The sequence below is a fragment of the Strix aluco genome, chromosome 8 (genome assembly GCF_031877795.1).
Source record: "Strix aluco isolate bStrAlu1 chromosome 8, bStrAlu1.hap1, whole genome shotgun sequence".
Taxonomy (NCBI): domain Eukaryota; kingdom Metazoa; phylum Chordata; class Aves; order Strigiformes; family Strigidae; genus Strix; species Strix aluco.
In genome coordinates this window covers 27,627,223-27,652,565 of record NC_133938.1, presented here as the reverse complement: position 1 = coordinate 27,652,565, position 25,343 = coordinate 27,627,223, and the positions used below count along the sequence as shown (strand labels likewise).

At 54.3% G+C, this 25,343-nt stretch overlaps 2 protein-coding genes across 3 annotated transcripts; both read left to right on the top strand.

Annotated features, from left to right (window-relative positions):
* The first annotated feature begins 203 nt into the window (after window positions 1-203).
* On the top strand, window positions 204-15,787 carry UHMK1 (U2AF homology motif kinase 1). The gene is made up of 8 exons (XM_074832805.1): window positions 204-576; window positions 1,750-2,042; window positions 4,834-5,025; window positions 5,805-5,899; window positions 6,943-7,019; window positions 10,224-10,322; window positions 11,232-11,320; window positions 11,804-15,787. The coding sequence occupies exons 1-8, from the start codon at window positions 291-293 to the stop codon at window positions 11,948-11,950; spliced, it is 1,278 nt and encodes a 425-aa protein (XP_074688906.1). The 5' UTR covers window positions 204-290; the 3' UTR covers window positions 11,951-15,787.
* Window positions 15,788-16,835: 1,048 nt separating this feature from the next.
* On the top strand, window positions 16,836-24,860 carry UAP1 (UDP-N-acetylglucosamine pyrophosphorylase 1). Of its 2 annotated transcripts, XM_074832793.1 has the most exons (10): window positions 16,836-17,168; window positions 17,251-17,455; window positions 18,302-18,477; window positions 18,754-18,926; window positions 20,112-20,305; window positions 20,719-20,862; window positions 21,274-21,462; window positions 21,920-21,967; window positions 23,981-24,047; window positions 24,301-24,860. In XM_074832793.1, the coding sequence occupies exons 1-10, from the start codon at window positions 16,844-16,846 to the stop codon at window positions 24,391-24,393; spliced, it is 1,614 nt and encodes a 537-aa protein (XP_074688894.1). In that variant the 5' UTR covers window positions 16,836-16,843; the 3' UTR covers window positions 24,394-24,860. The 2 variants fall into 2 exon arrangements, with proteins under 2 accessions (XP_074688894.1, XP_074688895.1); XM_074832794.1 differs by lacking the exon at window positions 21,920-21,967.
* The last annotated feature ends 483 nt before the right edge of the window (window positions 24,861-25,343 follow it).

Genomic DNA, 25,343 nt, shown 5'->3' with positions numbered 1-25,343 from the left:
ACGGCTGCCCTGCAGTGCTTGGCGCTGGGGGGACAGCCCCCCGGTTGGTGCCCGGGCTGAGGCGAGGGGACGGGCCCGGGGACGCTGAAGGGCCGGGCGCCCCGCGCCAGCCCCGCCCCGCCGGAGGGGAGGAGCCTCCGGGCGGTGCCGCCGCCGCCCCGCCCCGTTTCCGGTGTCATGGCGGCCGGAGCGCGGCGGTGGCCGGCGCCGGGGCCGGTGCGGATCGCGGGGCAGCGGCGGGGCAGCGGCAGCGGCAGCGGCGGGGGGGTGATGTGAGGCGGGACGGCGCCATGTCGGGGTGCGTGTGGGGCGCGGCGCCGCTGCTGGAGGCGCTGGGCCGCCTGTGGGAGGTGCAGGCGCCGCTGGGCAGCGGCTCCTCGGCCTCCGTCTACCGGGTGCGCTGCTGCGGGGACCCGCGGGCCCCCCCCGGCGCCGTCAAGGAGTTCGTGCCGCCCCCGCCGCGGCCCGGCCCCGCGCGCCGCCCCGGCGCCCGCCCGCCCGCCGCCGACTGCGCCGAGTACGGCTTCCGCAAGGAGCGCGCCGCGCTCGAGCACCTCCGCGGGCACCGCAACATCGGTAACGGCACCCCGGCACCCCCCGCCCCGCCCCGTCCTCCGGCCCGGGCACCCCACATAGCCGCTCCCCGAACCTCTCCTTCTCGGGGGGCCCCCGCGGGCACCCCCTATCCCCGGGACACACACACACCCCCCCCCCCCCACCCCCCCGCCCCGCAAAACCGTCTTCCCCAGGGCTAGCTGGGGTCTCCAAACCAGCCCCCCCCAGCCCCTTTGGGAATAGGGGTTCCCTCGGCCCCAAACTGCCACCCGCAGGCAGGGCTGGAGACCCCCTGACCAGCGTGCCCCTCGGATTGGCACCCCTGGGTGGGCAGGTGTGTGGGCCCCCTGCCTGGGACGGACACCCCAAAGCTGCATCCCTGCGGTGGGTGCTTCCTGGTACCCCCTTGGGCAGGCGCCTGGGTACCCCACCCCTTCCCCGGGCTGGGGGCCTGCAGGTCACCCCTGGGGTGGGCAGGAGCAGGCGGGATTGGGTGTCACCCTTTGGGTGGGCAGAGCAGGTCCCCCCAGGCAGGGCACCCCTAAGTCCTCCTTCGGGCAGGGCTGCCCGAGCGGCCCGGCAGGAGCGGCGCTGCCTATGGGGCAGCGGTGGGGCGGTGTCTGCCCACCCGCTGCCTGGCGCTGGCAGGAGCCTCTGCGCTGCCTTCGTGGCTTCGAACGGGCTTGGGAAGGGAGCAGGTCTGTGCGTCAGAGGGGGCTGCTGGAAGCCCCCAGGTTCTCCCACCGATTTTTTTTTTGTCTGTTTGAAACGCTTTTTAATGCTGTAATATACCTGGGCACCCAGACAGAGCTCAGTTTCCCACTGTGCTAGGTTGGTCACAGGAACAGATTGATGGATGTCCAAAAGAGAGTGGTACTACCTCCATCTTACCTACTGGGACCTGCTTATCCATGCCCCAGAGATTGTCCCTCTGAGCAGGAGTGCCTGGCCCCATGGTTTTAGCAGAGCCTGGCGGGGCCTGTCCTCAGAAGCCCAGAGGGGTGACATGGCTGGTTTTCCCTTGCTGCTTCACTCTGAAGTCTGATTCTCCAGCTCTCTGAACATCACGCTTTGTAAAACAGACGAGCTGCCTCCTGCAACTTTTGTGGTCTTCTGGGCAGTAGTGGAGAGCGGTGGAGCGCGATGACCGTGTGATTGCTGGTTACCAATGCCTGTCGCTGTGTCTCACCGCAGTGACGCTGTACGGCGTGTTCACCAACCACTACTCTGCGAATGGCCCGTCTCGCTGTCTGCTGCTGGAGCTGCTGGACATCAGCGTGTCCGAGCTGCTGCTGCACTCCAGCAACCAGGGCTGCTCCATGTGGATGATCCAGCACTGCGCCCGAGACGTTCTCGAAGCCCTGGCTTTCCTGCACCACAAAGGCTACGTGCACGCAGACCTCAAGCCACGCAACATCCTGTGGAGCGCAGAGGAGGAGTGCTTTAAGCTCATTGACTTTGGACTTAGCTTCAAAGAGGGGAATCAGGTTTGGAACGTGCTGCTCTTGAAGCAGTTGGCTTTGTGTTGACTTGTGTGGGTCTGTGATGCTTTCAGCTCATGAGTGTAGGAGTCGATGTGACCTGATCAGAGTAGTAGCCGAGCTGGTGCTGAGGGTTTCCTGGAAAAGGCTAAAATGTTGACTTGCCCCAGAAACAGAAGCTCGTGTTCCCATTCTCCTTGCATGTCTCTGGTTTCTGTTGATGTCTTAGCTTTTATGCTACACATGACCACAAATTCCAAAGTTAATGATGCACTGAAAAAATGTAGTGTCTTAGCTTCCTGGAAAGTTTGCTAGTTTTTATGTGGTCAGACGAGTGGGAGCACCCAGATCTGTAGAATTTCCTTTTATCATCCCTTATCATAAGTAGTAGTGATCCAGGCTTCACCATCAGCCTCCCCATTATCTCTGGCAGTGTCCTTGTGTTTGTCTTTACTTTCATCTTATCTTCAGCAGCTTCCCTTTTTCAGAAAGTCTGGATGTTTCTTTCCCGTGTCATTGTGTTGACGAAAGCCCACACTCTGGTTGTGGGTAGGCAGTGTCCGTTCTTTACTGACATGGACAGATCTCTGCCTGTTCTACTCTGCTTTTCCCATTTGGGCTTTCATTCCCTCTTCATGCTGTCACTTTTTTGGTTTGGTGATACTGGGTTTTGCAAGTTTGTCCTTGTCCTTTATATTCTCTCCCATGGCCTCTGATGAAAGCAGAAAGCCTCAGGAGGTTCTGCTGTTGGCTTGATAGAACTTCCTTTCACCCCTCCCTCTCAGTAATGGCCTGTGAGGAGTATCAGTAAAGCTTTTTCATCAGGTAGCCTCTTAGCAAATTTGCCTTTAATCAGTGGGCAGTGAGTCTAGTAAATGAGCTATGATTTTTCTGTGCAGACATTATCCTGGCTTGTCACTACTCCCTGCACTCTACTCTTTTAGAGGTTTTAAATTCATATACTTTTTTACTGGTTTACCTCGTATTGATGGTACAGCCCACTGATCTGTGAATATCAGCGGATTGTGTGGGTGACCTGTCTCTGAATTCTTCGGTACAGAAGCTGGTTTTTAATGTTTGTACTTCTTAACTCCTTCACGTTTTCTTCAGTTCTCCCACGTTCTTGGCTGAACACTGGTTTGTGCTGGTAATCTGTTACTGTCTATCAGCAAAAAACATTCTCCTGGTGTCCTGTGTCTAATGCAGATATTTATTTTTTTTAATTCAGGTCTGTGTTTTGCTGCTTGCTCTTTGAGTTGCCTCTTAATAGATGATTGGGTGTTTTATCTGCTTCTATGGTTCCTTCCAGTCAGCTTTCTTTGGGCTGAGTTTCCTTTGCCCGTTCTCAGAAATATGCTGGCTATATGGGTGAACCTTCTGACCCTGCTTTGAATGTGCACAGGGTATCAGCTTCCCCTCACCACCCTTGCCTTGGGCAGCAGCATACGTGCACAATTTCCTTATCTGAGTCAAGACTGTACTACTTTTATTTGTGACAGCTCTGCTGAGCTTATCCTTGCATAACTTTTCCTGCCATTACTGTTTAACAGAGAATGGCTGTACATCAAGCAAGGTCTCAGCCACTTAAATCTCTCAGAATGCTTTAGATGGTAGGAGTGAAATTCCATCTCACAATTTTTGCTGGTGGCATTGACCATGGTGTTTTCTCTATCTCTAAATGTTGTTTGGTGCTTTTGCCATCCTAGAGGTTCTGTTCTTTGCTGATAGGAGGACGGACGCTGATGAGCAATTTGTGTATCAATTTTTTTTTAATTCATAAAACACTTTTGAGCTCTGTCACCTGAAAATGTCTTCTGTAAACTTGGTCTTCAGTCAGAGAACCAGATAATTTTGGTTTAAATATACTCCCCTGGTAAGAATTCCTAGTCCTGCGCCTTATCCAGGAAGTAGGCTTGCATATTCTTCTGTCATTCCTTGAGTCTCATCAGTGTGTCTAAAACAAGCCTTCTGGTGTTAAAAAAACACAGCATGAAGTTTGCCTTTGGACACTTAAAACGCTTGGCTAGACAAAGCCACAGCTGACCGATCGGGTATTGGCTGGGAGCAGGAGGCTGGACTGGAGACCTTCAGAGCAGCCCCTCCAGCCAGCACTTGTGTGAGTCTATAATTTCATGTTTTCTTTTAAGCAGGCAGCATGTGGGCATTTTATTTTGCTCTGCCAGCCACGGCAGCTGGGCAGGTATTGATTGCTGCAGCACTTCCTGCTGCGACAGGGAGAAGGAGGAGATGTGTGGGAAGTGCCTTTGGTAATTTCCTTGTCTGAGCATTAGGCACCTACTTCGTTCTTTTAATGTTTTGTTTCAGAGAACATCAGTATGTGAATAATGGCAGCTGTTACTGATCCTCACTGTTCAGTGAGGCTGTTTGTGCTCTCATGCAGCTGACACGGGAGTATATTGTGGGTGTTTGACCCTTATCCTGAAACTTCCAGCGTCTTCTGTGCTTATGACAGGTTAATCGGCCAGTCCGCAGTGGCATCCAGCCTCTTTCTCCCAGCAGCACTGTCTTTCAGAGAGTTCAGATGTTGGTGTGATGCTTGCTGTTTTGCTGGGAGATGTTTTCTCTTTCAGACAGTCTTGTTTTTTCCCTCATCAACACAGCAGTATAGCAAGTTGAACTGCCTGCCTAACGTGACTGGCTGTACGATGCTTTCTGTCAGTTTAGCAATAGTATTTTGGTGACCCATTTGGAAGGACATCTGTGAACTGATTTAAGGATAGAGTGGAGAACCTGAATATGGAAAATTAACTTTTTCTGTGTGTTTGATCTTCCGTAGGATGTGAAATATATTCAAACAGACGGGTATCGGGCTCCAGAGGCAGAACTGCAGAACTGCCTGGCACAGGCAGGGCTCCAGAGTGAGACGGAGTGTACCTCTGCTGTGGATCTGTGGAGTCTGGGAATCGTTTTACTGGAAATGTTCTCAGGAATGAAACTGAAACATACAGTCCAATCTCAGGAATGGAAGGTGAGTGGGAGCTGCTGCAGGCATTCTTGCTTGCACCAAACGAGTCCTCCTGCTTCTTGTTTGTAACCCAGATTTATGAGGTGGCACCTGGCAACTAGAGAGTGTTTCCAGGATGCTTCTCTAATCCTATTGCCTTGAGAATTAAAGTTCCAGAGCCTTAAAGACCCGCCTGCCCTGTGGGACTGGCATGTCTGAATGCTGCCTGTGTTCAGGTTACTGAAAGCTGAGGGTTCCAGGAGTCTGTGTCTTGCCAAGGTTTGGGAGGTGAGTTGCACTGGCTGTAGTGTGGCACAGAAGGAAGAAAGAAATGGCTGATGGCTGCCAGCTAGTTCAGCAGCACAATGACAGAGGAATTATTTGCTGATTTTAGTCTAACGTTAGCTCTAATTTGGGGATCTTCTCGTAAGTCTGTATCTTGAGAAAACAAGAGGAAGACTCTGTGTTGTGAGCCTGGAGCCTGACTCTGTCCTCTGTTCTGTATGAAATAATTTTGTTATGTGATCCCCTTCCCAGTAAGAGTATCCTTTCAGCATCATAACATCCACAACATGTTGTAACAGCAAATTTGCCTGTGCATGGAAATTTCCAGCTTTCGCAAATGGGAAAAATTTCATCTGATGTGGGCCTGCTGGTTTAACGTGTGAGGCTTGAGCATGGAGATCTCTCACAAGACACTACAGTACCAGAGCCCTCTGCATCCTGTCCAGAAAATGGTGGGATATTGCAAGCTTTGCACTGGTCATCTTTTTTCCCTAAGCACTGTTTGTTTTTCTTTCCAGACAAACAGTTCTGCCATCATTGATCGCATATTTGCCAGTGAAGGGGTGGTTAATTCAGCCATTCCAGCGTATCACCTCAGAGACCTTATCAAAAGGTATCTTACCATATTTACTAACTGTTCCTTAAAGATGTGCTCTGTAAAGTCTCATGCCTTGCTCTTGGTAACTTAGAGCCGTCACCTAACAGTTGTTCGGGTTTTTTTTAAATGCACTGCCACTGTGCCTAGTAGCAAGTGCAAGCATTAGCAGAGACACTTCAAGCTCCTCTGATTTTTGGCACAGTTTGGAGTAAGCACATAAAGAATATCAGTTATGATGTTAATCATTTGCTGTTTCAGTGCTTTGCACTTCCTGCCGATGAGGTTATATTTGGAGAAAACTGGAGACTTTGCTGCTTTAGGGGAGTGTTGTCAGAAACACTGACAGAAACACTGGGAGAACTTTGTAGAGTAGGGTTGATGGTTGGACTCGATGATCCCAAGGGTCTTTTCCAACCTGAATGATTCTGTGATTCTGTTCTGTAAATGAGGGAGGGGACAAGACAATGCTGCGTCTCCACTGCTGTCAAGATTCAAATGCATTTGTGCAGCACTCTACTGAGAGGTCTGCCGAGGTGATTGTTTTCGTTGTCCTGTGACTCTGCTCTGAGGCTACAGAGTGAATGAGGACCAACTTGAAAGAAATAGCTTTGGGACCCACTGGTAAAGCCAAGTAGGGGATGTTCTTGGGCAAGCCCTGGGCTATTAGCTGCTTTGAATGCCATTTGTGGAAAGATGTGGGAGCTCCTTGAAGTGTGATCACTTTCATGAGATGACCTGTGTGCCTGAGATGTGGGCTGAATGGCCTGGGGAGGTGGAGATAGAATGTGCCATGTTCCTTGTGAACTTGTGAGCAACTTCCATCATTTGGTGCTGAGAGACATCAAGAAGGAAAGCCTACTATACCATGTTCCTAAAATGGTTTCAGGGGATCCTTCTGGTGTGCTTCAGCTGTAAATTGGAAGATGTGCTTCTTGCTCTTCTCTGTACTGTAAGCACCCCAAGAATAGGGTATTCCTCTGCACTGGCTTCCAGCCTGAGTTGAATTGGTCAATGCAGGAATGTCACATGCAAGAGCATAAGGGTGTCTTCTCTTCCAGCATGCTTCATTGTGACCAAGGAAAGCGAGCCTCCGCTGAGAAGGCTTTATGCAGCCCGTTCTTCAGCATTCCCTTTGGTAAGCTGTGCTCATGGCTTTCTCAGCATGTACTGGAAGCAGCACAGGGTGTGGTTAAACTGTGCTCTTTCTGGTTCTGGCCCCGTTGCTGCTCCTTTGCTCTTTGCAGCGCTCGCCAGCCCTCTGTGGTACCACAGCAGGCAGGTCGGTGCTGCCCTGCCCCTCTAGCCCTGCGGGCTGTCGCTTTTCCCTGGTTGGACTCCCATTAAATTCTGCCCAGATCGAACTGACCAAGGATGTATTGGCAGCAGCATTCATTTGAGGGGACAGAAGTAACCAAGGTATTTACCTAATATTGTGATGGTTAAGGTGCTTTTGAAGAGTGCAGCGCTATTTACGGTGAGTGGATGGTTTTTCTTATGCCAAGCATTTCCCAGTTCAGAAGCCAGGACTGTGAGCAACCAGGGCAGTGGCTGGTGGTAGCAGCTGGTGGTAGCATCTGCTGCTGCCTCCTCTGCACAGGTCGAATAGTCCCAGTGTGCTCTCATGGTGCGAGCCTGTTTTTGCAGTGCCTGGCCTGCCTCTTCTGGTGCCTGTGTGGCAGGTCATGGACAGATGTCCCTGTTGCTTTCATCTGGCACTTTCTCTTCAATTTAATAAAACGGTGGTGCTTCCCCAGGATGCCCACCCATGTTGGTTGCAGACTGTCAGCAAAAGATGGGCTGAGAGTGGCCTGTTTAGGCTCATATCCCTCCCTGTTTTCTGATCCAAAACCAACACAGCAGCATTCTCCAGAGCTTGTCTGCTTTCAAGAACACCAGTGGAGAGCTCTGCATCCAGTTTTTCTGCAGCATAAATTAATGCTTAAGGCATCCAGCTTCTGTCTTGGCTAGCATTTTCCCTTGAATCTTAGCCCTGCTTTTCTTAAGCTGCTTGGTGTACCTTGCAGTGAATGTTTTTAAGTATTGCCTCTTGAGGTCATGTCAAGATACTGGCATTTCTGTATATTAGGCAAAGGTAACAAACTCGTTCCTGTTTTCAGACTTCTTTTGCATCTCCGAAACTGGGGCTGTTGTAATCAAAGCCACCTTCCATGGCTGAACCTTGAAGCCAGTATTGCTCTAGAGCAGAGGGAATAGTATATTGGCAGTGCTTTCTGGTCTAGTTTTAAACATACAGACCTCTAACTGTACCTAGGAAGGTGCTTCTGTGGTTAGTGCTACAAGTTTATATAACAGCTTCAATTTCTCTTAGTTCTCTTTGCTGGTTCTTTTCTTTGCCAAACTTGTACGTACGCTTGTCTGCACAAAGAAGCATTTACTGTTGCTTTCCTAGGAAGTCAGAAAATGATCTGTCATTGCCTTTCACTTGGACACGGTTTTTCTGTTTACAGCAAAGACAGCTGAGAATGGCTTTCCTTGTCACTTACAGCCAAGTCTTGACTTTCCAGTTGGTCAGCTTCTTTCCCGAGCTGCTTGCAGGCTCTGTGTTGTCAGTGTGGTTGGTATCACCTGGCACTTTGAAGGGGAGCAGAGGGGCTGGGCAGAAAGTACCTCCTAGAGCAGAGGGTATTGCAAGAAATGCATTTGTCACTCGCAGGAAGACCAGATGGCTCTGAGTCCTAGGGGTTGGTTTGTCTCCCTCTCTGAAAAAAGACATGTGAAATGAAGGACAGACTTACTTGATTAAAAGGGGCAGCATGTAAGACTGAAGCAACACTTAAATGTTCTTTCAGTCCCTGGTTCATCTGATGTTGTCTCTTGGTTGCCAACAGTCCTGTGGAAGAATGGTCCCAGAGGTTTGCTTGGAGCTAGAACATGCCTGGTTATCTGAGTGCAGCACCTTTCTTTGAAGGGCTGTCCCTGAGCACTGTCTGGGCATCGTCTAGACTGATAAGGCCTTTCATGCTCCGAGCTTTTCATGAGGACTCTCCCATGTCAGGCAGGAATAGTGTCTGTGCTTGTCTATCATCCACTCTTGCACTGTGAAATCTACATCTTCTGTCTGTGCCTGGCGGAGATGTCAGCTCCCTCATGGATTGTGTGCTTAGCTTGGAAAAGTATTTTGAAGGAAATAATAGCCCACTCTCTTTGCACACATAGTCAGAAGGCTCAGGCTGGAGAACTGGAGCCATTTCTTCCCTTTTCTCTGCCCTCTCTCACTGTCAAGTGGGAGAACTGTGAGGTACTGCTGTTGCATTTGGCTACTGTAGCTGCCAATACAAATAAAACCATTAACACTCTCCAAGTACTGCAAGTTGGGCTCCCAGATCTTAAATTCATGACTGGCCTGCCAGTCCCTTTCAGGAACATGAAATCAGGCTTTTGTCCTTGGAGAAGTGACACTGTCCGTGGTGCTCTGAGTTTCTAGAGGCCTGGGTGTTTCTCAGACATGACTCTCGTAGTTCGGCGTTAGTCTGTCCACCTTGACTGTTTCCTCCTTCTACGGTAGAATCCATGCTACACTGCTCCAGGCCATCCTGGAGCTGCCTGTTTTCTAGAGCCAAGAGCCCCATGGCAGCAGGCTTTATTTCTGCTCCTGTAAAGTTGTTCACAGGATTGCTGCTTACCGACCTCGTGGCCACCCTCTTGTGGCCATGCCTTATTCTATAGCACTGCACTGTTTAAGTAACTAAATAGTTTTCCCCATTTCTGTTGCACGACTGTATGGTGGTCTTCAAAACAGTGTGTCGCAGTTGGATTTTGAAGGGGGAAGGGTTTAGATTGTGTTTAAGGAAGAACTGAAAGATATCTTAGAGAGAGCTGAGGCTTGCACCTTAGCATAGGTTAAGAATTGGAGTTACAGAAGCTGGCTGGCCTGTTTTCAGCTTGTCTGGTAGCAGTAACAGGAGAGGCAGGTTGCAGAGTAGTTCTTTCATCTTCTTGCATCTCCTTATATATGGGGCAGTTTGCTCAACTAGCATAGCTCTTGAGGTCACGTCAATTTCTGAATCTGAGCTAAGTAGATATAATTCTAGGCTTAATTTCTGGTAGCTTTGTAATTTTAAAAGCTATTTCAGGTGATGGCCTCAATATAATTGTAGAGTGCACTGAACCCTTTGGAAGAGTCTCAGTGCAGAGGTGAAGATAAATTGGAAATGGGGAGAATACAGGCTGTAAACGCAGGTAGTAGTGGAGAGAAGCAAAACTGTACTGCAAAGAGCAGTAAGTCCTTGTGTATGATAGTGCATATTGAGTCAACTTCCTGTTTTCTTGCGCCTTTGGACTTCGATTTCTTTTCTCTAATTCTGTGTGTGTCAAACAGCTCCCCATATCGAAGATTTGGTGATGCTCCCCACGCCTGTGCTGAGGCTGCTAAATGTTCTAAGTGATGCTTCTCTGCAGTGCGAAGAAGAATATGAAGGTTAGTGCAAGCCATGCAATTCCCACACAGCAATGTTGTCTTACAGACTCTCTTTTGTTTGGCTTTGGGGATGCAAGAGCAAGCAGAAGAGCAATTAATAGGGACAAGAACAGCAAACAAAGAGCTGCTCAGCTGAGATTTGGTACCAAGTGGGTCAGCTGCACCAACAGAGAATAGACTAAGAGATTGAGACAGAAAGCAGAGCTTGCAGTGAGTTCTTGAAGGATCACAGATTTTATTTTTTTAAAAAAATATTTATTTTAGTTTTCTTCTTTGGTTAAATGCCCGCAGACCTCATAATGTGTTTGTGGCTCTGAGCTGGACATGCGCAGGACTCTGGAGCCCAGTAGCAGACATCCTTAAAAGTTTGTTAATGAACTTATCCAAGATCTTAGCAGAGAACTGAAATATCTCATTGGAGTTCTTAAACTGTAGCAAAAACTATATGTGGTAGGTGGCAAGGCATGTTGGTGGAATTTGCATTTCTGCTTGCTCTCAAATCCATGTGAGTGGGAAAAGCTAGAGAGCTCTGGGGATATGAGTTTAAAAGGCTCGGTTCTGCTCACACAAAGAAGGGCTTGTGGCAGCTACTTTAGTTCCCCTCCTCGAAGTGCCATTAACAAAAAAAAAGGGCACTGGGAAATGCCAAATGTTTTAGTACTGGAAGGCCAGGCTTTGTGTGCAAGGAAAAGCACTGTCCATGTGTTCCTGAGCCTCAGTTCAGACACTTCATCTCGTTATGCGGCCATTAAGCTGTGTCAGCTTCTGCCGTGGCACCTCTCGATTGTTTATTTTAAACTGAGGCTTTGTGCTGATTGAGTGTTCTTGATGTGTTCATCTGGCCTTCGTTTGTTTCTTGGCTCATCCTAGTTTTCAGAGTGAAAGACAACCAACTCTTTCCTTTCTCAGATATCCTGGAAGACATAAGGGAGGAGTGTCAGAAATACGGACCGGTGGTTTCCTTGCTTATTCCAAAGGAGAATCCTGGTAAAGGCCAAGTAAGTGAATGGGGGAAGGGGCTGCGTATTCCTACGTACACTCCATGTGCTGCAGGACTGCTGCTCAGCTCCTGGCAATCTCCTGGCTGATGACAGTGCTAAAAATAGTTGATTATCTTGAAGGACAGCACAGGTTCCTTCCTGGGTATGTAAGGCTGCCTAACCTGGGAGGTTCCCAAACAGCTTTAGCAGAGGAGCTGGGGTACAAGAAGGGAAGGGGAGAAGTCAGTGGGTGGGAGATGAGGCGTTGAAGATATAGAGCATCTCCCACCTCACTGCATATACTGCCCTTAGAAATGAGGAGCAAGAGATGAAATTCCAGTTCAGAGGATGCATCTCCTTCCTTTTTAGCTCTGCTGCTCTGGGCTCAACCGAGGACAGAGGGAAAAAATTTGTTCGGGAACAGTTTTTCCGGTTGCAGGGGTGGGAGGGGGCGGGTGGCAAGCTGCACTGGAAGTCTTATTTCTCCTCCCTCTCTTTCAGGTCTTTGTTGAATATGCAAATGCTGGTGATTCCAAAGCTGCCCAAAAAATGCTGACTGGAAAGATTTTTGATGGCAAGTTTGTTGTGGCTACGTTTTACCCACTGAGTGCCTATAAGAGAGGATATCTGTACCAAAACTTGCTGTAGGCAGTAGCAACAATCAGGAGAGTTGTCTTGCTCCTCTTCCTCACGTGTTTTACAGTTGAATGTACAAAAGAGCTTCCTAGCCCTGCTTTTGAGTCATCTGTGAAGGAGAGATGCAAAGGACTTAACTGGGCTTTGAAACCTTTACTGCTGCTTTGTGATGTGCAGAGGAGGCTGGGATGGCTTTCAGCGTGTGCTTGTGTGTGTGTTGTGCTTGCTCGTTTACATTGGGTGTGTGGCTTTGCCCCGGCGGGCGCTGGGGCGGCAGGAGTGGTGACTGTGGGAGCCTGGGAGGCCGAGCAGATCTTGGCAAGCGCTTTCAAGTGATTTGAATTGAGACCATTTAAAGTCTTGGCCTTAGCACCTGACTTTGCTCTAAGGAGAGGATTTCTTTGTTAAGCTTTCCTATAACACATGTGCTCTTCTCCAGTGTCGGGGAGGAGGAAGGCTTTTCGTTGATATCTATAATGCAGAAGCACCATCCTCTCTAAACCAGACCAGGAGGACTTTTGAGTCTTCACATCACATAGAGCAGAGGGAGGCAGTGAAATCAGATCTGCTGAGCTTACGGCATTACCCGGTCGCCACCTCATGACCTGAGAAGAGCCATCCGTCTGCCCTGGCACAGATGGCATGCTGGGCTTGGGCAGCGAGGTGTGGGTGATGCTGCCTGCGGTGAGCTGAACTTGCTTGTATGCCTGGGGTGGGCAGGGACTGAGGTGATACATGTCAGAGCAGTGCCAGCCTCAGTCCCAACACAATCTGTAAGCACTTTGTAGCCTGAGGTGATGTGAAAACCTTGTCGTGTGGAGTCATCCTTCTAGCATATACCCTGTGCTGGCACCGATGCTCCCTAGCTCTGATGCCAAATCATCTGTAATACATAAGCGTCTTTAGGTGGTATTTTTGGAAAGGAGTGCTACAGCACGCAGTATTCTTTGTGTCTCAGCAGGACTCCTGTCATGCGAGTCTTATAAGAAAAGAAAAATATTTGTCTGTTGTAGGTCCTATGCTTGGCTTCTCCGTGTTGTGCATTTTGGTTTTGCATTAACCCATTAGATTAGAAGCACTGACACTTTTGGTCCTTCATAGGTTACACAAAGGGCCTGAGGCAATCTGAGATCCTGTATGGAAAGGACTCGGTCAGTTACCAGACTTGACTGGCCAGGAGAAGGTCTTTCCCAGTGCCACGGACAACAGCCACTTGCTTTTGGGGAAAAAAACCTGGGTGAGCAGCATCACTGCTCGCCCCAGAGCATGCTCTCTGCTCCCGTGGCTTCAGTGCACAGGCAGAAGCTCGCTCGTGCAGCTGCAGGCATGGCGTAGGCGGTGGCTGTTTCCCAGGGGTGTGCAAACCCATACACCCAGCAGAGCCTCTCTCTGTAGGGGTGGGCACTCTGCTCCTGGCGAGCGCAGTGTGAAACAGCCCTACTTAGAGGGGGACCAGCGTATTCTGGCTTGTGGCCCTGGTACGAGTTTTAGTGAGGAGAGCCCTTGTGACTTCTTTTCTGCAGCTGGAGTACTTGCGGGCAGCTGGCTGAACCATCTCTGACCTTCCCTGGAATAATACCCAAATTACCTTGCAGTTTACTTTTTGCGACTTGCTGGAATCCTGCACTTAAGTTCCTGTCGATTTTTGCCCTGTACCCGTGTGTGAGGTGTTACCAGGAGATCCAATGTCTGTAGCGTTTCATGAGTCTGGAGTTCCTCTCTGTGCTGGCGTAGCGTCCTGTCTTCTGTGGCCCTTCCCAAACTCCCCCAGAAAGGACCAATCTCTTTGAATTTTTCTGTTGCCTTTGAGGTGGTAGGTTTTCCAGGAAAAAAAAAAAAATCCCACAATGAGTTTTAAGGTGTGATTTGCTGATCAGACTCTTTCTGGGAATGATGCTACTTTGGTGTACGTCTCTGTAAAGCAGCTTTGCATAGATGGGGTGTGTGATCCATTGCTTTTAATTTGTCTTTACAGTGAAGCACCTTTAGTGTCTGGGAGGAATTGGATGATTAACTGGGTGAGGGTTTTTCCTATGTGAACAGCAGTGTTTAAAGTATTCTAAGTATTGGTGGCTATGGACTGACCTCCTCGGCTCTGAGTTGTTGCTGTCCCTGGCAGGCTGAGCCAAGGGTGAAAGCACTTTGGCCCAGAAATCCACATGTTGAATGCCATCATGTCAGCAGCATTGAGCTGGCTGCATGTGTGCCTGTCAGGTAGCAGAAGCAGACCCGAGAGCTCCTGCCCTGCTGAGTGCCAGCCTGCGTGGGAACACAGGGAGCTCCCTGGGGTGTGGGGTGTGAGGTCTGTCACCTACAGCGGTACCGGGAGGTGCCAGGGTGCAGGTGCAGAACTTAAATGGATTTTAGTTCTCACATGTGTTTGTCTAGGACTGTGAGCTGCTCTGACATCTTTCAAGCATCTCTCTTTTTCAGTCAGAATTATGCTTTGGATTTGCAACTAAAGATAGAGCCATGCCAGGATTAATCTTTAGAGAGGAGCTACAACCTGTTCCTGCAGCATGGCAGAGCTGTTCCACCAGAGTTTGGCTGTGGTTTTGTTCAGCTGCTTTAAATAGAAGCTAAATAAATCTTCAAGATGCGAACTCCTGCTACCAGATTTTCTCTCCAGATGCTCATTGACCAGGCTTGAGCACTGAGCTGGGCAGAAACCCCAAAGCTGCTGCTTTTTTTTTTTTTTATTTTCTTCCTGGCAAGAGTTGAAGATGCTGGTGTCTGTCCTGTCACTGGATCTAGCCCCTGGCTTCCCTCTGCAGGCTGTGGGGTTACAGGGAGGTTTAGCAGCTCCTGAGAGCAGAAGCATTTTATCATTATCCCTCACCCGCTGCCTTCAAACCCTTTTTCTATCAAGCTGAAGCTCACTCTGGTGTCTTGGTGGTCTCTTGGTGGCTTGGCATAAGTTCGGCCCTGCTAAAACCTGTGAGTTTCTTAACTGTGGATTGTATCTGAAGTGTGCATGGTGATTCAATCCGAGGCATCTGTCGTGGTGTGTGCCTGGATGGGCCTGGCTTTCCTCATCTCCAGATTATTGCCTGCTTGAGTTGCAGAAGTGTTGAGGCTCTCCACTCCGATGCTTGCTGGGTTTCTTGGTCTGTGCTGCTGACACAGCTCCTTCCCAACAGCACTCTGTAGCGCCAACCTACGTAGTCCTAGCTAGGCAACAGCTGGATGTGAAGACCTGCAGGCTGCCTTGGAGGGAGGGATCTGCTTTGGCGGGGAAGGGAATGAAAGATGAAGCCTCTGGAGACAGCCAGGGAAAGGCCAGTGCTGCTCCGACGGGATGCCAGGGCAGGCACCCAGCCCTCCTCCCCGGGAGAAGGCAGGCCAAGGGGCTGTGTCCCCTTGGAGTGCGTGTGTGAATGGGAAACACATCGGTGCTCCGCTATTCCTTGGTGGTGTTTGGGTTTCGTAGCTGATCTCACATGAAGCGTCACTGCCAATCGCAGAACAGCTGTCATTCCTCTGCCACCAGTGTCTGCGAGCGAGCAACGAGGGAGAGAGAAAGTTCTTTGCACTTCCACCTATTTATTATATGCAAGGAGGTTAACTGGGTTTTAAATCACTGGCCGAAGCACAAATCAGCTCTGATCTTAATTGTATTCCTCACTTCATTCTCGCTGGCCTCCAGCCTCCTAACAACATAGCCTACGCACTGCGCTGCACCCGGGTTGTCTTTCCCGAGCGTTCCATACGCTTCCTCCCGCCGCGCCGGATCCCGTAACCACGTGCCTCCCTTCGGGTTAGATGTCAACTGTTGTATCCCGTCACGCACCGTTGCTGAGCAGATGTGTGCTTGATACAGATGATTAATAAATGATGCTTCAGTACGAAGCGGTTGTCTGGCAGGCTTTTTTGGTGGGACTGCTGGTGAAATGCCACGTAGCTGAGCAAGTTCTCTGTCACCCTTGCCAGGGTGTGTGGCCGCGGGAGGGTGGGGCACAGGGCTGTGACCCAGCCCTGGTGGCGCCGGCAGCTTGAGCTTGGCACCCTGGGGGCTCTCGGTCTCCCCGGTGGGAGCGCCGGGGTGACCTTTGCCTGGCCAGAGCCCGCCGTGTCCCCTCCCTGTCACCTGGGGCCGTGCCTCCTGCGGCAGCGCCGCTTCCTGACGCCACGCACGGGCGCTTTCCCCGCTCGCCCTGCCGTAACGGTTTCCGAAGTGAGATCAGCCGGAGGGAGCGGCGCCTCGGCTGACGCGGGCCGCTCCCCCGGGAGATGCGGGGAGTTGCACAACTTCCCGGAGCCGCTGGCGGTGCGCGGCTCGGGAGCCGGGAGGGGACGCGTGGGGGGTGAGGTGGGGCTCCTCCTTGACCTGAGCGTTTTGGGGTGGGTTTTGGGGTTTTTTTTTCCCCGCCTCTTGCTGCAGGAGGGGGGTGCTGCCCCACCCGACCAGCAGCGGGGGCCGCTGCCCCACGCGCCTGCCCGGGGGCAATCCCAGGAGGGGCTACCCTTCCCCTGCCCGGGGGCAGGCGGCGGCCGCAGCTCCCGCTTCACGCCTGGGCCCTGCGCGGGGAGGGGGCCGGGCCCTTAGGGAACACCCCGCGACCTCCCGGAGGGGACCGGGACCGGCCCCCGCCTCTGCCGCCGGCGGGGGCGCGCGCGCTGACGTGGCGGCCGTTGCCATGGCAGCGGCCGGCGCGCGCGCCCCCGACGCCGCAGCGGCCGCTCCGATTGGCGGCGCCGCGGGGGGCGGGGGCGGGACGCTCCGCCCCCTCCCGGCGCCCATTGGGCACCACGTGGCGCGGGGCGCAGCTGCCGCGGTGACGCCCTGCGCCCGCAGCCAGTGAGGGCGGGGGACGTGCCGCCGCCGCCTGCCATTGGCGGCCCCGCGGCGGCGGGGGGCTATAAAGGGGCGGCGGGGGGGGCGCGGCGGCGGCGGCGACGGGCGGGATGGAGGCGGCGGAGGACGCGGCCGGCGAGGGCGCGGCGGTGGCTGTGCTGGAGCAGCGGCTGGTGGCGGGCGGGCAGGGCCACGTGCTGCGCTTCTGGGCCGAGCTGGGCGGCGCGGCCCGCCGGGCGCTGGTGGCGGAGCTGCGCGACATGGACGTGGCCGAAATCAACCGCTTCTTCCGCCGTGCCCGCGGGGAGGACGGCGGCGGGGCGGCAGTGGCGGTCGCGGCGGCGGGGCTGGACGAGAGGATGGAGCCGGTGCCGCGGGACGTGCTGGGCAGCGCCTCCCGCGACCGCGGGCTGCTGCCGCGCTGGGAGAGCCGCGGTAGGTGCGGGGGGCGGCGGGGCCCGGCGCGGCGCGGTGCCGGCGCGGCGGGCCCCACGCGTGTGTGCTCTCCCGGGCGCAGGGCTGGCGGAGATCGCGGGGAGCCGCGTGGCCGCGCTGCTGCTGGCCGGCGGGCAGGGCACCCGCCTCGGCGTCCCCTACCCCAAGGGCATGTGCGACGTGGGGCTGCCCTCCCGCAAGACCCTCTTCCACCTCCAGGCCCAGCGCCTGCGGCGGCTGCAGCAGCTGGCGGAGGAGCAGCACGGCACCCCCTGCCACATCCCCTGGTGAGCACCCGGCCTGGGGCCGCAGTGGGTCAGTGTCCCCTGGGGCGGCCTTGGTGGCACGAGGCTCACAGGGTGGCGTTGGCAGGGCCCCCTCGGCGTTGGTGGGTCAAGGTCCCATGGGGTGGCGGTGGGAGGGCCCCGTTGGCATCAACCCAACTGGAGTTGGTGGGTTAAGGGCCCGTGGGTTGACATTGTCCCATGGGTGTTGGCTGGGTCAAAGCGCCATAGGTTGGCCTTGGTGGGTCAAGGTCTCGTGGGTTGTCATGGGCACCGTTGGTGTCAGCAGCCCGAGGACCCGTGGGTTGGCGCAGGTGCCCTTGGCAGCCCAAGGGCCCCTGGGTTGGCATAGACCCTCTTGACACCAGCGCTGTTGCTGTGGGCGTAGCCTACTGGAGTTAATGGGTCAAGGCCCAGAGGGGGGTCACTGACAGGTCCCACATTATCAGGCTCAACCCTGTGGCCCTTGGGAACGTGTGTCACGTCGCCTGTGGCCAGCCTGCTGCGTGGGACGGCTGCCATGCAGGGCAGGAGTGGGGGCCTGGGAGGCGAGGGGCTGCGAGCAGGAGGTTGGTGTCACGGCAGGAGCTGGCTGCTGCAGCTGGGTGTCCCCCCACTGCACAGGGTGTGGTGGGGTTTTGGAGATGTGTGTTGCAAGGAGAGATGAAGCAATTCAATTGGCTTGCCAAAGAGATGAGACTGCAGCGAGTCAGATCCTTCTAAATGTTCTTGGGGAGAAGAAGCCTGTCCTGAGTGTTACTGGCTGAAGCGGTTCCCCACTTTGGGGATGAGGAGTGTGAGACCCTGCCTCTCCTCCCTGCTCATCGGGTCTCTTCTGTGCTGTGACAGGTACATCATGACAAGCGGCCGGACTATGGAGTCCACCAAGGAGTTCTTCATGAAGCATCGCTATTTTGGCTTGAAGAAGGAAAATGTCATCTTCTTCCAGCAGGGCATGCTGCCCGCCCTCGGGTTTGATGGGAAAATCCTGCTGGAGGAGAAGGGCAAGATTGCTATGGCACCAGGTTGGTGGCTGGGAGCTGGCGGGAGGGCTGCACGGGGGCAAGACACGGTGCTGAGGACAAACTTTTGGAGCTGGAGCCTGCATGGGGCTGTCTTGCAGCGTGATGTGGCCCACAGGTGACACAGGGTGGGAGGTGTCTGTCTTGGTGAGGAGTTTCAGGGTTGGATATGGCCGGGCCGGTGAACCACCCTGGCTCCGTGGGGAAGGAGGATGAGCGTGCATGGCTGATGGGACAGACGGGCGTTGCTGAGGCCCCAACGGTTTGTTTCCTCTACAGATGGCAACGGGGGCCTGTACCGGGCCCTGGGAGCACACGGCATTGTGGATGACATGGAGCGGAGGGGCGTGCAGAGTGTCCATGTCTACTGCGTGGACAACATACTGGTGAAGGTGGCTGACCCCAGGTTCATCGGGTTCTGCCTGGAGAAGGGAGCAGACTGTGGGGCCAAGGTATGGTTTCAGGGCAGGCAGGCACCGCTTCCCTGGAACAGGGTGGGATCAGTCCTGCTCCTTGTCTGGCTTCTCTGGCTTCTCACCCTTCCTTGGCTGGCTTGCTGCAGCTGGGAGGGGTAGCTAAGCACCAGGAGCTCACTGGTGGAGTAGCACATGCTGCCAGAGTCCCACCTGCCCCTCAGCTCTGGCATCCCGGGGGTTGCAGAGTGTCACTGAACCCCTGCCTGGCCTGCTCCCCTCCTGCCTCACACAGGACGTGGCACCAACAGCCCCAGGGCTCACAGGTCCCCCAGTCCCTGGGGCTGAGAGCTGCTGGGGAGCCCCTGGGGCTGTCCAGTCCCCACCTGGCTGCTGTCAGCTGTTGTCTGGGCGGCTGCGGGGAGCACGGACAGCCAGGATCCCTGCTGCAGGCTGCCAGCTGTCCCCAGCCGTGACGTCCTGGGCACCAGACCAGGACATGGTGGGTGCAGCTGACTGCTGACGCTGAGCCCAGCCCCGTATCTCACGGGTAGGACATTCCCTGCCTGAAGCTTTACTTAAAGGCTGGATTAACAGCCAAAGGGGCTGTGTGATTGTGTTTGCATTGGGCTTGGCTCTGGCAAACAGGTGAGAGGGCTTGCTGGCCTTGAACCTTTCAGAGAGTGAGCTGCAAAAGGGAAAGCAGTTCCTCCTTCTGGCCCAAGCAAGAGAAGGGGGAAATAGACCCTAGCATGCAGAAAGGAGAAAGCCCTGTGTCCCTGCATGCCACACTGCCATTGATGGCAGTGACTGGGCAGGTCCTATGCCCAGAGGGAAGTGTCTGAGGTGCAAGGAAGAGGAGGGAGGTCAGGTGTAGGGGGATGGTTCTGCTGAGCCAGCAGCTGCCTCCTTTTGCATGGCAAGCTGGCTGTTCACATGCGGGCTGGGTGCTAAAAATATCTGTGCCCTCTGCCAGCCACACACGAGCATGGTGCCTCTGGTGTGCCTGACACCCTGTCACCCAGCCCTGCCATCTCACCCTCCTCTGATCACCACTGCCAGAAGCACCCGGGAGGGGAGGGCTCCAGCATCCCTATCCCTGCACTATCCCTGCTGTCCTGCACAGGAAAATGCCTCCACGGGGGCTGCTAGATACAAGGGGGTATATTTGAAGTGCAGGGCATTGGGGGAGGGTCTTTTCCTGACAGCGCTTCCCTTGGGCAGGTGGTGGAGAAGACCAACCCCACGGAGCCGGTTGGTGTGGTGTGCCAAGTGGATGGTGTCTACCAGGTGGTGGAGTACAGCGAGATCTCCCTGGCCACTGCCCAGAAGCGGGGCCCGGACGGGCGGCTGCTCTTCAACGCGGGCAACATTGCCAATCACTACTTCTCCACTGCCTTCCTGAAAGATGTAGTCAAGTAAGGGCCTGCCGGGGTGCAGCCGGTGTGCTGGAGGAGCGCTGGTGCCGAGTGGAGCCGCCTGCCTGGCCGCCTGCCCCTTGCTTTCCGCTGATTGAGCTCAGCTATTTACAGGCATGCTGGGATGAGGCCCGTGGAGTCTGATCCCTGGTCCCTGCACGTGTGGCCTAACCGCCGCCTCTCTGCGCGGTCCCTTCCTTGAGATAAGGTTTCCCCCAGCCAGCGCTGGCTGCTGGTGCCAGAGCACAGGGTGCGGGCTGTCCTCTCCCGGCTGCCGTGGGGATGAGCAGCCCATACCTCGGGGTGGCTGGGGTTCAGGGCAGAGCAGCCGTCCTGCCGCAGCAGTGTCTGAGCCAGGGGCCTGGAGACGTGCCTTGCTCGGGTGAGTGACAGCTCTTTCTTGGCCATTGCAGCACTTATGAACCACGACTGCAGCACCATGTAGCTGAGAAGAAGATCCCACACGTGGACATCACTACAGGGCAGCTGATCCAACCCGAGAAGCCCAATGGGATCAAGATGGAAAAGTTCGTCTTTGACATCTTCCAGTTTTCCAAGTATGCCCTTTTCTCTCTGTGGGGAGCAGGCTGCTGGCTCTCCCTCAGGCAGGGTGCCAGGGCTGCGCCCACTGGCGATGCCCTGGGGTCAGGATAGGGTGCCAGCTCCTGCTGTTCAGCAGCAGTGGACAATTGTGCCCTGAGATGAGCAGAGATGTGCACAGCAGGGGGGGACAGGCGCTGTGTGCCTCTTGCTCGGCTGAGCCCTGCTTCTGGGCCAGAGGAACATCTGCTGACACTACAGCCCAGGTCTTTCCCTTCCTCCTTTGTGGCTGTGAAGACAGCCTGTGGGTGTGGGCTGCGGGGGGTGGGCATGGCCTCAGCTCAGCTACCCTGGCAAGGGAGAAGCCAAAGTGAGAGGGAGCAGCTACGTTTCCCAGACCTGACCCTCCCATGCCCTGTTCCCCCCAGGAAGTTTGTGGTGTACGAGGTGCTGCGTGAGGATGAGTTTTCTCCCCTGAAGAACGCAGACAGCCAGAACGGCAAGGACAACCCCACCACAGCCCGGCACGCCTTGATGTCCCTGCACCACTGCTGGGTTCTCAATGCAGGGGGGCACTTTGTGGACGAAAACGGCACACGCATCCCCGCCATCCCTCGGTGAGTCGCTGCTGTGGAGCTCCTGCATCCTTTTTGGGCTGGGTATAAAGCACCAGGCCATCCCCAGCCCTTCTCCATTTCAGCGCTCCCGTAACCAGCGCTGCTGGAGCAACCAGCCATGGGTCCCTTCTGGGTGGTCTGTGGGCAGAGCTGGGTGTGGGTCGGGCGGTGGCTGCAGGAAGGCTGCTCGCTCGGTCGGCAGGAGCTTTCCTTCTTGATTGAACGCCTGTGAACCGAATCCTGCCGGTATCCATGGCATAGCCAAGGTTGCCTGCGCAGGGTGGAGGTGGCTCCCTAAAGCCCAAGCACACCAGCAAATCTGTGCAGCAGCCAGGCTGGGGTTGCAGCATCCCTCAACCGAGAGACCTCCTGCTGCCCGTTTGGAGAACAGCCAACCCCAGACTTGTTCTGCTCTGTTTTTTCCCACCCTTGCTAACCCTTGTTTATTCCCACATAGTGTCACAAACGGAAGGTCAGATGCCGCCCCAGCAGATGTCAAAGACAAGTAACTATACCGTGCAGCGTGCATGGTGGCGGGGCTGTGCTTAGGTACTAACGGGCTGTAGGTGAAGCAGTGTGCCAGGCTCGCCGCGGTGGGTGCACGCTGGTGTGCAGGCACCCGTAGTGACTAACGGGGCCGGGGGTCTTGGGCCGCATGCTGGGAGTGGGGCATGTCTCGCTGCAGGACCCCGCGGACGCCGCTTCCCAGGGTGGCGGGCGGTTGGCAGCGTCTGCTCCCTCCTGGGCTCCTTTCTGCAGAGGCAGCGGTGGGCGGTGGCTGGAAGGGGCTTGTGCCACTGGGCCAATGGCACCGCTGACTGCACACAGCCCCCAGAGGTCATCTCGCTGTTGGGAAGCACGCTGGTGTGTCCCTTCGATGACGCTCCCCTGTTTGTCACGACACGGCGTGGGGCAGCCTGAACCGATCCCGGCCAGTCCTGTAGCTGGAGACAGCTGCCATCTCCCAGTGTCCGCCAGGCGTCTGGGCAGATTGGAATGGGATTAAAAACGTTAAGTAAACGTCAAGCAGGCTTTGATGTAGCATGTGCAAATCTCAGCGTAGGCAGCCAGCTGTGCTTTGTGTGACTACATCTCTTGAGTACTGAAGATCCAGAGCGTGACACCAGGGAAAGCCCCTGGCTCAGCACTTGAAAATTTACAGAAGTAAACAGGAAAGTGAACAGAAGTGTTAAAGCAATTTGTGTATTAGCAGCGTGTTCTTCTGTAGGTACAGGGCACATCTGGGTGGCTGGGACTTAGAGTTGGTGACTGCCAGACTAAGCAAGCTTGTTACCTTTCCCTCGCTTCAGGAGAAGTTGTATCTTCTGGTACTTTCTGGTGGGATACACCTGGGGTCTCTGTTTGTAATTCAAGACACCAAGTGCTTTCAGGCTTGTAACTAGGCCATCACACTAGATGTACTGTAGGATAAAGGATGCCAGTTAATGGCAATTTAAAAATATTTTTTAAACGCTTATCTTGGAATGAGTCTAAGGCAGACACAAGTGCACGGGCTGGGTTAGGATGGGTGAGTTTTATTTACTCACAGCTGGGGCAGGAGGGGGCTGAGCGAGTGCGTGGCAGCAGGGACGAGCTTCAACCTGGGCGAGGGGAGCGTTGTCACAGGTGAGGTCCTGCGATGCCCGCAGGCTGCGGTGGCGAGCGGGTGTGAAGGGGCACCCTGGGGTGGTGCCGTGGTTCCTCATCGGCTCCTCACAACTGCACCCCCCGGCCAGACTTACACAACGGCAGGATCCAGGGAGCATCTGGGGGGTCCTACAAAGGCTGGTGGCAGCAGGAGCAGGGTCAGGGGCCCCGTGCGGATCCCTGCCCAGCAGTGCTGCTGTGACTGTTCTCAGGGCCAGGCTGCGGTGGGCAGCGCTGGCGTGGGTCTGCCGTTGTCCTCGCCGGCTCAGGCCTGCGTGGAGAACAGGAGCTGGCACAGTTGATCTAAGAGGTAAAGGCATGTGGAGCAGGCAGTGCCGCAGGGAGAATTTCTGAGCAAGTAGACAGGCTTACCCTGTGTCCTCAGGTTGTGCTTTAAACTAGGAGCATGTTTAAAAAAAGACCTGTTGGGACCAGCCAAACAGGAAGGTGCTATGAGAGCATCTCTCATCACCCCAAGGATGCAGGAGGAGGAGGAGGAGGAGGAGCAAGGGATGATGAGCTTGCATGCAGCATCAGCTATAGTGGGGCTGTGGTCCAGGCCGGGGCTGTAGGTGCTGCTGTAGCGAACACATAGAAAGGCACGTAGATCCTCGTTAAAGCTGCATCTAAAGCTCTCTTCTTTTTCAGCTGTTGCTGGTATCTAAACTTTAGCTTGCACCTCTGTGGAGAGCACGCAAGGCTTGACTAACCCAGGGCAGCTCTGCGCTGGTGGGGTCTGCGTGGGCCGGCAGCCACCGGTGCCCCAGACAGCTGCTGACCCCCACGCTGGCATCGGCGAGATCTCTGGGCCCCATTCCCGTTCGCTGGCGGGATGTGGCTAACCCTCCTGACTTTTTGCTTTTCTCTGCAGCTTGAAGGATGCAAATGACCTGCCAATCCAGTGTGAAATTTCTCCTCTTGTCTCCTATGGAGGAGAAGTAAGTACTGGGTCTCCAGAGCTCGGGCACCCTTGCAGGTTAACTAGGTGGGTGGGGAGGCTGGCGGGGCAAGTGTGAGCCCTGGCTGGGGAGTGGTAAGCCACAAAAGTGTGACTTGAATTCACTGTGGAGCTTTTTGAGCCATTGTCTCCCAAGCTGCTTGCACGGGAGGGGACCAGAGCCACCTGTGAGCAGCTCAGCAGAGCAGATGACACGTGGTGCATTCCTAACAAACCGCTTCATCCTCCCTTAGGGTCTGGAAAAGTACGTGAAGGACCGAGAGTTTCGCACACCTTTGATTATTGACGAGGATGGGATCCATGAGCTGGTGAAGAACGGGATGTAGCGGCAGCATAGTGCCCAAGCTGGGCTGCCCATCCTGCCTGGCAGGCTGGGAATTTGGACACATGAAGGTTTATAGCTGTAACTGGTAGGGGCTGATCCTGCTCGCTCTGGCCCTGGGCAGAGGAGGATGTAACCCACTCAGTTCTTGGCATGTTGTACGCTTCTATTTATATTTTAATTTAAAAACCAAACACTTTATAGATTCCCCTGCCACGAAGCACAGCAATGGCGCTGCCCTTCGCACTCCAGGCTGTGGGCATTTATTTTTAAACATGTATATAGTAATAGTCATTGTACATGCAGAAGATTTTTATGGTACGGGGCTGGGGTTAATCTCGAATTTTTATTTTTCTCAAATCTACATGACTATTTTTTTTAATAGGTTCCTTGTCATTGCCCATGTCCTCCCTTTTGGTCATCCTTTGTGTGTTGCACAACTGGAAGCACCCGATTAAACTCTTGAGTCTCTCCTGTCTGTCATCTGATGTTGTTTTAGTGACAGTGGCTTTCTGCAGAGGTTCTACTCAGAGCAGAGGTCTGACTATGTCACATGGAGTACCCCACTCTGCGCAGCTCAGCAGCAGCTGCTGCACAAGGGGGTCACAGGCAGGTCCTCTGGCCCATGGCGCTCGTTTGCAGCATTTCTGGAGGAAGCAGAGGTCTGTGCTTTCCTCTTGAATTTCTGCAAGCGGTGGCAAGCCTTGAGCAGGTAGGAACGGGTGGGTGTGCAATACCACCACAGCACTTGGGGTGAAACCAGCCTGGCGCGGTGCCCTCCAGCAACATCGTGTGCCCTCTGCTTTTCCAAGGAGGGCTCTTTGGCTCCCACCAGAGCCCACTGCCCCAACGCGTGGTATCCCCATGCCCTTGGGCAGAACAGCTCTGCTGCCTGCCCTCCTTTTCGGGAGGGGAGATGGTGCTCAGCCGACTCCTCTGCTGCTCCCAAGTCCT